General features: G+C 40.2%; 1 protein-coding gene across 1 annotated transcript in view; it reads left to right on the top strand.

Moving 5' to 3' along the window:
* The window catches only part of LOC118403141 (tax1-binding protein 1 homolog), a 36899-nt gene extending 24633 nt beyond the window's left edge, over nucleotides 1-12266 (top strand). Inside the window, exons 5-18 of the mRNA XM_035801646.1 lie at nucleotides 159-407; nucleotides 1416-1655; nucleotides 2061-2249; nucleotides 2890-3156; nucleotides 3592-3813; nucleotides 4214-4360; nucleotides 4740-5027; nucleotides 5407-5619; nucleotides 6140-6361; nucleotides 8304-8480; nucleotides 8781-9098; nucleotides 9495-9610; nucleotides 10096-10186; nucleotides 10742-12266. Coding sequence (XP_035657539.1) covers nucleotides 159-407; nucleotides 1416-1655; nucleotides 2061-2249; nucleotides 2890-3156; nucleotides 3592-3813; nucleotides 4214-4360; nucleotides 4740-5027; nucleotides 5407-5619; nucleotides 6140-6361; nucleotides 8304-8480; nucleotides 8781-9098; nucleotides 9495-9610; nucleotides 10096-10186; nucleotides 10742-10873 — 2871 coding nt within the window. The 3' untranslated portion in view covers nucleotides 10874-12266. The remainder of the gene's footprint in view (nucleotides 1-158; nucleotides 408-1415; nucleotides 1656-2060; nucleotides 2250-2889; nucleotides 3157-3591; nucleotides 3814-4213; nucleotides 4361-4739; nucleotides 5028-5406; nucleotides 5620-6139; nucleotides 6362-8303; nucleotides 8481-8780; nucleotides 9099-9494; nucleotides 9611-10095; nucleotides 10187-10741) is intronic.

The raw sequence follows: 12266 nt of genomic DNA, 5'->3' as shown, positions 1-12266 counted from the left end.
ACACCAAACCCATGCCAAAGTCCCAAGGTCTGTGGTAGACAATTATCACCTTTGGCCCTCAGACAAAGATTGAACATCAAAGCTACCTCATATTTTGTTCAATGACAAGTATCGATCATAAAACTTTCTAGATTGACCGACAAGCTTTCTGTTTACAGTTCAAGCCTCGGAGGAGTATAGATTATGTGGAGGTCCCTGATGAAACAGGAGAGATGCTTGTGATCAAGGAACGTACAACTGTCCTGGAGGAAAACCTGCAGAAGGCCCTGGCGGACAAAGAAGCCCTGCTGAACGACAAGGAAACCTTTGAAGAGAAGGTGCACAGCCTGCAGCGCAACATCCAGGAGCTAGAGGGCACTCTTGCTGAGGAATCAGACAAGAGAGAGACTCTGGAGAATGAGTATAAGGTGATCTTTTATTAAATGCTTTCAAGTTTTTAACTCTGGTAAGTACATTATTTGTTTGAACCTCTGTTTATTCATGAAAACTCATGAGCTTTTGAGGCCCTCCACTTCTAAGTCCTATAACTCTAAAACGACGTGCTGTAAGGCCACCAAATTTTTAGGACATGATTTCGACATAATATCTGACAAGTATGTGACGTTTGACGTTACGTTGACGTAAGATGACGTAATTATGACGTCATCAATTTGATTACATTGGCCAAACCCATATAAAATGGGTATTCTCAGAAAACTTCAAGTTATGCTGCAAAAATGTAACAACAAGTGCAGATAACAGAATTATAATGTTTATTACGACTTGCGTTGCCAATAGCAACATCAATGACGTCATAAAATGACGTCATGCACATCTAAGATACGAGTTGGGCTCCGCCATATTATATCCATCACCTTGAATTTTTAAAAATACTTTTTTTGCAACAAATAATCACAAAGGGCAATAGAAATAGACTAAATTCATTCATTTAGATGATTTTTGATGAAAAAATACCAGGTAGTTACAAATTTTAAGAGATAATTAGCTTGTTATTCTTGATCTGGCCATTCGGTCCGCCATCTTGGATTTTGGGGTGATGACGTCATCAAATTAGCATAATTTATGCATATATAATTATGAAAGATATGCTGAATAATATAAGATTTTATTTATGTAACAAAATCGCAGTAATATAGCAAATAAATGTGAAAAATACATAGTTAGAACAAAAAATAGTGATTTTTGACAAAACTGCCTGTCAACAAACGGTTGTCATGGCAACAAGAAAAAATGGAAAATTTGTCAAACTTCGTAAAATTGTTGCCAACAATATTTTAGGAAAACTCACCAAATTTGGTGGCTCTAGCGTAAGCCGTTCTGGCGTTATAGGACATCGAAGTTAGCGCGGGCCTCAAAAGCCCCCCCCCCCCCCCCCCGGGCTGAATAGGGTTAACCTATTCTTTTTGCTAATTTAGGAATGCCAGGAACAGCTGGCATCAGAGCAGCAGCTCAGCCAGGAACACAAGCAGTCTGCAGACAAGGCCAACAACGAGCTGGGCCTGATGCGCGTCATGCTGGAAGACGTGAACCGCAAGCTCGTGGAGAAGGCCACGGAGATCGAGAAACTGCGCTCGGAGATCCGCGCGGTCAGGGTGGAGAGAGACCAGATGGGTGTGAAGCTGAGGAACGAACAGGAAGAAAAGGAACTCTTCAAGGTATGAAAAAATTCTCTAATCTCAAGTGTTCGAAGATAGCGTTGTTTTCTACACTTTTGTACGTTTCCATACTAGTCTTCCATTGGGTAGCTTTAATGGACCTAAGTAAGACACCATCCCAGCATGAATAGATACATGCAGACAAATGTAAACAAACACAACAAAAAACATACAATGACATGTTTGTTTGTTTGTTTGTTTAAACCTGTATTTATTCATTAGAAGCTAAAATTGGCCAGCAGGTTATGAAGGAGGTAAGGGTCAGATAAAATATAACAGAGATACAGGTAAAAGTCCATATCCAACATTTGAGCCAATGACAATCTGAAACTAAGAGCAAATGTGGTAGGAGCTTGAGGACCAATGATGATGAGTTCTACATGAATGTCTGTTCCTCATCTTCAGAGCCACTTCACAGCCTCCGAGCTGGAGAACAAGGAGCGCAGCCGTGAGATCCGTGAGCTGAAGAACCTGGTGAGGGAGAAGGAGTTCTCCATCGAGAAGTTCAAGTTGGAGATCACCAAGCTGAACCAGAACATCAAGGAAGGCAGCAAGAAACTCCAGCGACAGGAGTCCATCAGTCAGGCAGACAAGGTGGATAGAACTTCGTTTTTGTTATGTTTACCTTCATGGATGTGAAACATTGTTTTTACTCAATTTCTTCTACTTCTTCAAATAAAAACCACAAGGTCAATGACCTGGAGCAGACAGCTGCCACTTTGGTTACTAGTAACAGATGACCTAAATCAGATGGCTGTCACCATGGTTACAGACACTGTGTTTTAAAACTGCATTGTGTAGCAAGTGGCAGGACAAAATTAGAGGGGCTGGTCATCAAAGATAACGAATGTGTTTGATCAAACAGAGCAGTAGTTTGTTATGCCAGACCATGTGAAGGTAAACATTGTACATTTCTAGCTATTATAAGTTTCACCCTCTATTGGTTCCATGTCAACACTTGTCCCGTAGTGCAGGATACTGTAAATGCAGAAACTTTTGTGGTGGTTTCATCTTCGCAGTTTTTGCAGTGACCGCTTCACCGCAAACTTAAAACAACAGAGAACATTTTTCCATGGCAGTAAGAGACTACAGTGCATGGTGTTACCGCGAACCACTGCGAAAAGTCCTTTGTCCCGCTACCGCAAAATTAAATCCCCGTGAACTTAATGCATTTACAGTTGTATTAGATTGTATATGACAACAATTTGGCTGACAAGATTAACCTGTGTTTCAGGAGCACATGAAGGGGCTGGAGGAGCGCGTGAGAAACACGGAGGACAAGCTTGCCGCAGCAGAACAGTCTAAACTCCTGCTGGCGGAGGAGCTGTCCACGGTGTCGGACGTACGCCACAAGGTGCACTCTGACCTGGAGACAGCTGTCCTGCAGGTGGACACCTTAAAGATGCGGCTGAAGAAGGCTGAGGAGTCCTACGCTAAGAAGGAGAAAGATCTGCTGGATGAGATGAGTGTGCTGAGGGGAGGCCTGGATGAAATTCTCCAGGTAAAATTATCAAGTGTTGACTTTTGTCCGTCATACATTGATTTTAAAGTTTATCATAAGCAAAGAGTCATTGTAAATATTAAGTCTATCCTATTGCTGGTAACTGCTATTAGGCAAATCTTATAACCGGAATATCTATTAGACCAACCCTCATCAGCGTATTTATACATATAGTCAGGAACAAGGCATCTGTTTATATTTGATATTTTATACAATTCATCTGATACTTATTTTCTCTAAATGTTTAAAAAAAGAGAAAAGTTTGTGTTTCCTTCCTTGAAATTGAAGAAAATAGTTGCAAATGGACCATACAATGCCATAACAAATCAATTCTACATTGTATCTGTGAAGTATTCTTTCCAAATGTAATTTCAAGTGTCTTACTTCCAAGTTCCTTCATAAAAGTCTTACTCTTAAGTGCAATTTTCCATCTAGGACAAGGACAAAATTGAAGCTGAACTTAAGAAGTTCAAGGAAGAAGTTGCTACCACCTCGGAGTCCACACAAACATCTGAAGGAAAACCGAAGGCCGCTAAGGAGGACCAAGCGTTGTTCTTCCTTGAGACAGCCCACCATAACCTTGAGGAAAGGTACAAGGACCTTCAGAAGGAGTATGAACAGCTGCAGAGAGAGAAACTACAGATAGAGAGAGAGAAGGTACTTAGAATATTATGTTCTGTATTGCTGAGCCATTAACCTCCTTTTTTGCAAGAAATCTTGATAGAGACTTTTTTTTGTATGTAAAAGTTGCTTGGAGGGCAGATTGGTAAAAAGCCCTACCTAATGATGATAACTTTTGCGTTTTTTATGAATCATTGATATTGATTACTTTATTACATAGTGTTCTGATGTAATCAGCAGCTTGAATGTGCCTACATTTAAGCTACTTTGATACTGTCTTATCTACAAGGGGAATTGCTGTTGACTACAGTGATGGAGGAAAAACATCTTTGGAAAAGATGGAGGGAAATATTCTGCGTTTGCTGGATGATATTTGCATTTCGGGTAGTGTTGCTTGATAGATTGCTGATTTATGGAATCTCTGGTTATCTCTCAGGAATCCTTGGTACAGTCGGAAGATGACTTGAAGCACCAGGTCGATGACCTTAAGGTCAGACTTGAGATGGGGGCAGAGGCGTACAGAGAGAAGTACAGGGAGTGCCACAAACTGGAGAAATCCATCAAGAAACTCAGCGGAGGCAAGGTGAGGAAGACAGCATCTTATCATTCGTCATGAAGTTAATTTACTACCAGGCATAGAATAAACATATCGGTCACTGAAATGCATGGCGATCCGAATTGAATCAAACCAGTAAGAAGTGTTGTTCGAATTCCTTGGTACACACGGTTTCTTTTAGACAAACCTGAAATATGGAAACACAGAAAACAGGTTGCCACTATTGACTGTCATTTTTGTAATATCCAGTAAAGGACAAGCTTTATAATCAAGTAAAACATTTATCAAAATACATTTGGATTAGCCTGGTTAGTTTACATACATACAGTATGGGAGCCCTGGTAAACTAACCAGGCCGATACTCAGGGTACATTTGGATAACCAATGTGTGTTGACAATTTGTTAGGTGAAACGTGAACGGTCCAACTCTACTGAGCCAACCATAAAGGTCACAAAGGAGGAGTGTACAGAAGAGGTCACCAAGGAAACCAAGGAGGAAGGAACAACGGCCGAACCCAAGGAGACACGGGTGGAAGAAACGGTCAGCGTCGGCCAATCAGATCCGGGCACGGAAGAGGCGGAGAAGTCGTCTCCGGAGTTCGACATGACAGAACTGCAGACACAGCTTACGGACCTGCATCACGAGCTGCAGAACCGTTATGTCAAAGTTCGGAAGTACAAGCAGCTCTACATGGTGGGTAGAACACAGGGAAAGGCTGCTTAGGCTTAACTATTAGTATTATAATTTGGTCTGCTATTTTCAAATTCAAGGCACACACATAGGAATAATTTGCATGCAGAATTATGCTTTATTTTGAATTTTGATATATTGATAAGTAAACAACTTACAAGTGCAAGTACTGTATACTAGTAATGCACATGTTTTTTAAACTCAGGATCCCTTTTTCAATGTCATCTGAAAGAAGCAAATTATAGATAATTAGCTTTCAACATCTTCAGCCATACTGAGTTTTGATTGGTTGATCATGGAAGAAAGAAAAGTTACGCAGACCAGTAGACCAGCAAAAAGACTTTGGCATGACCTCTAAGTTTTCTGCTTTGTGTTTCAACAGGAAGAGAGACAGCGTAACTTAGACCTGGTCCAGGAACAGCAGGAGAAAGTCACGACCTTGGAGAGACAGCTGGAGGAGGAGCGTCGCCAGCGGCAGGAGGAGAAGTCTGCGTACGACGCCAACATCCAGAGATGGTCGCAGAAGCTGGACCACCTGCGGGAGAGGATCAGGTGCCAGACAGAACATGTGGAGGACATGAAGTCCTACAGGAGAGTAAGTCATCAAAAATACAGATGGGTTTTGAGACAAGGCAGTCCCCAGATCATAAATCCTGTTTATAAGTTCAGACCTTTTTTCCGTCCCAACAAGCAAATTCTGTCTAGGACAGAGGGATGGAGTCTATAGGATAAACTGGATAGGGTGTTTGTAGAAAAGTTGGAGCTTGGATTATTAGATAGCAATCTTTATTGACACGACAACAGTACAGCGATTATTAGATGCATTTGCACTTTTTGTGATGTGCACTTTGATTTTTGACTGAAGGTGCCCCAAGAGACTTGTGTATTATATATGGTTTCCTCCAAAAAGGTACTATGATGATAGTAATTTTTTTTATGTAGACTGTCGATTATAGCGGTTGCAACTAGTTTGGCAACTGTTTAGCAAGTGGCAACTAAACTTAACATTTGCCAAACTATTTAAATATTAAAGATTAAAGTGAAATGAATTGAAATAATGACGACTTGCAAACTGCCTACAGAAATAATGAGGCAAACCTGTTTATTTTTTTCAGTCGCTGGAGGATCGTGTAGAAGAGCTGCAGAGCCAAGTGGAGGAGTACAAACAGTACAAGGATGCCTGGGAAGATCCCATTCTGGACGGGGAGGAGACAGAGCCCCTCCTGCCTGCCTCCTCACCCAGGCCTGAGGATGACGACACCTCCGAGGACCCGCCACCCCCTGCAGATTTCCCCCCCTTGAGATATCCCAACCCGTACCTGAGTCAGAGTGTGCAGGTCTGAACCAATATTTTCATATCTGTTCTAATTACAACCCCCCATTTCTTCTAGGGGCTACCAACATTAAGCAACCAAACACTTGACAGGAATTTTTGTATTTTTGTATGTTTTGTCAAAGAAAGCCTCTCAGAAACTCTTGAATTTATAACATTAAATGTAATAATTGAATACTTTGTTAAAACATTAAACGTCTTATATTATTAATAATAGGGCTGTGTACCTAAACAAATTTTAGGTACAGGTACAGGTACAGGTACACGGGTTTAGGTACAGGTACGTACCTGAAAATGTACCTGAACTATTTGTGCAAATAATGGTCGATATTAAGTAAGTACAGAAGTGACACAGAACCATGTTTTAAGCAGTAACAATAGAATGTTTGATTCTAAATGTACAGTACTAGTAGGGAGTACATACAGATTATGAGATTACCTCTACCAACAGTACAATTATTTTCTACATGAAGAATGTGGTCTACAATCTAAGTGTCTCCAGTCTCTCTCCACACACTCCACAGTACTCACTGGCAACAGAAACATAGAATATAGCTGACCTACTTAAGCCAATCACATCACAGAAACCTGCATGCGTTAACAGCCCTAACTTTTTTCAACCAATCATATTGCTGCACTCTGATTAAGTTAGCCTTGCTATGACAGTGGTGGCAACTTGGCGGCAACTTGAAAGGGGTATCAGTTTCAGTTCTCACAAAGTCACCAACCACTTGTAGCAAGTATTAACAAGTAAATTGTCTAGTACAAAAGAAGAAAAAAATGCTTTGTGGTAGTGGCAATGCATGAATTATTTTGTATTTTGGTTGTTGAGAAATCCATAACAATATGTGCCTCAAAGTTGTCATTTATAAAACAAACTCTAGTTCCTTTCGTGCTTCCCGCCATATACTGGCCACTCCCAGGGCTTGGCGCCAGAAGTCTGTCTGGGGAGGTCTGGGAGGCGTGGTTACAACTGGGCAGTGCAACATGTTCCACTGTTGCCATGGGGGCTTTGGAATTATGTTTGCAGGGGGGACAGAAAATAATTTTTTGCATACTTATTTGTAACATATTTTGAGAATTAAAATGCCTGAATTACAATCCACTATTCTATTGTAATTCAATATATCTTAAAGTATATTGTGCACTCACACATTCATGATATTGAAAACTTTTTTTGAAGTTTAAAAGACCTACATTTCCCTTCTAAGTAACTTGAAGTGGATTGTTCCGGGAATTCCCTCCAGAGAAGGTACTGACCTCAGGTTACCTCTGGAAACTAGGTGCGTGAAAATTAGGCACATGTCAGGAGGCAAGTGTTGCTGAAATTGTACCCACAACTCCCTGTTTCAAATGTTACTATTCTGGAGGCTCTGGCTGCACATAATTCCAAGAAATATTGTGTATTTTTACATTGCAAAAGAGAATAGTTAACATTAGGTTCATGTAGGCAAGTATCGGTACAAGTACCGGTACACCAGAGTTCCGGTATTTTGTACCCGGTCCTAATTGATTGTACCGGTACTGTATCGGTACAGTGTACCGGTACACAGCCCTAATTAATAATATAAATCAATCTTCAATTTCCTGATTATACTAAGCACATTTTTCTTTGTCAACACTCTATTTCTAACTCCAAATGATTTGGAAGCTGTATTCGGTTCATATTAGCTAACATACAGTTATGAGTAGCTTATCTTCTACTAGGACCTTAAACAAGAAAATGCATTAGAATTAGATTATTACAGTAACTGTAACAGCTATTTATTGCAATGTCATGCAGGCTTCATGTTGAATGGTATATATATGATGTAGCAAAGAATTTCCTGCTGAAAGTAGCTCTTAGTTGCAGATTATGTCTCATTGGCAAAATGCTCCATATAGATTTGCAGATCTCATTGGCATGATTCATCTGTCTGACATTTTGACTGCATGTGTTCCCCCAGGAGAGTCTGGAGTACCCCCACCCCTCCCCGGTGTACCCTAAGACGTGTGCGGAGTACCCCCAGTACCCCGAGCCGGCCCCCCCTCCCGCCGAGGCCGTCCCCATCCCCGTGTTCAGACAGTACAAGGGAACACTGTGGACAGAGAAGGGCACGGACAGTGCAGAGGGATGGACACTGGTCAGTGTTACTGTTAGTAGCACAGTGAAATCTGTTCAACCATTAGATGTCTCATTGCTTGTATTACTCTGAGTGAACACTCTCAGAGAGTCCTTCCCAAGATATAATTGGGCCCCCAAATCGTGCGTTCATAAATTGTGTGTTGATAAATTCCCATGGCATTTCATCTTATACAGGTTCAGAAGCCAGCTGTAGATTACTGTCTAGTGCTTCAGAATATCCAAATCACAAGGTCTAATTTATAATCAATGTGCCAAACTTGACTCTGTGTATGACCTACACATTTCTGACCTTGAACAGGTACAGAAGCCAGCTTCACGGGACTACTCCGAGTTCAGCACCCCTCCCTCTTCCCCTGAACCCTCCATTGACCCCACCCCTCCCCTCACCCCTCTCCCCCCGCCCCTCATGCCCACCCCCACGGCTGAAGCCAAGCTGGCGGCCATCAAAGCTGTCAACATGTCCTGCAGCTCCAGCAGCAACAGTTCAAATGGCTCCTGTGAGGACCTGACCAATCAGGAGCCCAGAAGCTTGGATGACATGGCCAATGGGAACACAGAGCCTGAGGCAACAGCCAATGAGACGGAAGCTGCACGGGTGGCTTCTCCAATCCAGCAGGTCAGGAAATAAGAGTCCTCTAACTGGTTATGGTGGAAAAGGATTTAATCATTGAGATTTTTTTGATAGATAAAGGCAACTTTTATGGTCAGATGCTATTTTTCATCATCCACTCATTCTCAGACGTTCACTTAAGTCTTGCACTCACTCACTCACTCACTCACTCAATCAATCAATCAATCAATCAATCAATCAATCAATCAATCACCCAGGAAATAGTTTTAAACTTCTTACACTTGACAATAGCTTTGCACTCAAACAAATGCATGATAAATGCCAGAAATCTAGTTATGTTTGAAGTTCCTTTTTGGAAACTTGCAGCTTGATATTATAAAGATGTTACACTTGTAATGTTGTTGATGATAATAATGATGATGAACTTTGTGTTTCCCCCAGGAGCCAGAGGATGAATGTGAGGAGAGGTGGATGTTGGCACAGGGAGAGCAGGAGGAGGAGGAGGAGGGAGAGAATGCTGTAGCCAGGACACAGAGCTCCATTCCTGAATCTGACAGGTCTGACTTTTCATCCAGCTTTCTCTGTTAAACTTGGTACTCCAAAGTTCCAAATTACAGTCAGAACGTCCCCAAAAGAGAGCTCGGGAAAAATAACATTGGGTCTATGTAGACAGATACCCATTTTAGACAGAATTCTAAATAATGTGTAAATTATTCAAGAGACAAAATGTCACAGTGGCTAGGTGGTCTTTGACTTTATTTGAATTGCAACAGGTGTATAGAGGTGGTCATTTGTACAGATTGGACTGTATGTCAATGACTGTGTGGTCCTTATGTAGAGGTGATCATTTGTACAGATCTGACTGTACTACACAATGTTTTAAAAAGCTCTAATTGATAGGTTGTAAAACTAAAAGCTTGGTGTAATTTATCAAAGTTGATGTGACACTTGTGACAAACTATAGCCACATGACACAGATAGTATACAGATTGTTAAGTGTTGAGAACTCAACCAGACTTTTCTGCATTTTTCTCACGTGTAGTCATGACGATGAGTATGGCCCCCGTACCAACATCGCGGACTACCCACAATGCCCTGTGTGCGAGGTGTACTTCCCCCCAGGATGTAATACGGTAAGCAAACTTTTTCATGAATCTTTTTTTTAGTTGTTTATTTGTTTATTAAAACTTCACCACACATAGAATTTAAGTTTTAAAAAGATGGTCATTTTCAATTATATAAAACATGTAGCACAAATACCATAGCAAAACATATGCATCATGATACAAAGACGGAATTAAACATAGTATTGCCAGCAATCTACCTGATTGCTCTTAATGCCTCACATGAGGCACGCTTAAATGCTGTTGTCCATTTGCAGAGTTTGTCAGTTAAAAGTGTTCTGTTGGGAACAGATTCACTGAAGCGCATCTTCATGGCTATTGGGCAAAGCTACAATGTTTTCAAAGAATTTTTTTCCGATTTCAGAGCAATTTGACAATTTCAGATTGATCAACTGTAATACTGATTATCATAACAGCTACACTTTCTTCATACTGCAAATCCTTCCTTTCCCAAGCTATCTACGGTACCATGAAATTGAGTTCCCACAAAAATAGAAGAATTTACAATATACTTCTGTCTGAAGTAGAAAGTCTGACATCTTTCTGGTCCTTATTTTTCTTCAGGACACCTACGATCTTCATGTGCAGAGCCACTACGGCCGCACCTGTCCCATGTGCAACAACTTCTTCGACGACAACACTACTGAGTCTGCATTCATCGACCATGTCCAGTCCCACTTCGACCATGAGGGGTAAACCTTCAGTCTCCAAATCAGAGCGGTCCAGAAAATTTCTCCCCTTCGAACCTTTGTAGCCGTATCAGAGAGTCTGATACTAGATGCCATGCTGGAAAACTTCCCTGTCTATATACAGTCTACTTGTAGAAGAAAATGGTATTGAAGAACACATGAAATATTACGTATATTGAATGACATGCGCTTCAATTTTGGCGACACTTCTTGATTAAGCAAACTTAGGTGAACTGTTAGCAACTTAAATCTTAACACGTTTTTCTGTCACTTTTATACAGCTTGTATTTTGTCACATTTGAATCAGTTTCCATTCTTTTGTGTGAACTACACTCACACACCTATAATAAATGTTAAGATGACTCTGTTATTACAAGACATATATTTCCTAAGTTTCAATGAATTTCGTATACTTCTAGATGGAACAAAAAGTTTAACCAAACTTTCCACAGTCAGGCTAGAAGTCTGTATTATGATACATTTGCAAGCAATACAGTATAGGGTTAAGAATGTGGCTTGTTGTGCTTTTACAATACGTGTCTGACAACTTGTTCAAAGACTTGTGGTATAAATGACGTAACCAATCACTATACAGCCACAACACAGTCTTTTTTTGTATAGGACAGATTTGTTTATTCCCATCAATATAGCCTCACAAATAACTTTGATGTAAATACTGTGTCATTAATTAGTATACCATTATGTCATGAATTATTATTATATTGTATCGCTGAAATAAGGAAGACAATGCACGTGTAACTTCTGTGATAAAAAAAGCAGTCTTAAGTAATCTACAATGAATTATAATCAGAAATGACTGATTTGTATGAAATGTGCCCATAAACCCACTTCACATTACTTTGAGACAAATATACATAACTGCTGGACAGCAGTAGTTTTTGTTTTCCACAGTGATTAGCCAAGTACCTAACAACTGCTGTGTGTTGGTGGTGGTTAATTTGTCAGTGATTTTGTTTATTATATGCATAATACTATGCAGTAGAAGTCTCCACATTGCACTCTTTAAACTTAATAACAATGCCTTGTTAAGGCATTAAAGGCAAGAATGTAGCTTCTTCTTATAGTTGAAGAAATGTATGCTTGTTTACCCTTAAACTATTCAATTGTACACATTTGTCATTAAACATGGTAAAAACTGACATGTTGACAATAGAAAAGTTAAAAACACGATGACAAAAGATTTGAAGCAATGAGGAAAGGGTATATTTTGTGGATGCGAAAAAAAAGATATTTCAATCCAGATGAAGTTGTGAACATGGTGTGAAAAAAGAAAGCCTGTGAAAGTTACATGTGTAACTTTGTAATCATCAGCTATTTCAATACACTCATCTGTCCATGTAAGATACATGTAATTCTTGTTAATAAATATCCTACATTGA

The sequence above is a fragment of the Branchiostoma floridae genome, chromosome 16 (genome assembly GCF_000003815.2).
Source record: "Branchiostoma floridae strain S238N-H82 chromosome 16, Bfl_VNyyK, whole genome shotgun sequence".
In the NCBI taxonomy this organism is placed as follows: Eukaryota; Metazoa; Chordata; class Leptocardii; order Amphioxiformes; family Branchiostomatidae; genus Branchiostoma; species Branchiostoma floridae.
Note: the sequence above shows the minus strand (reverse complement) of the source record. Positions and strands in the feature narration are given on the sequence as shown.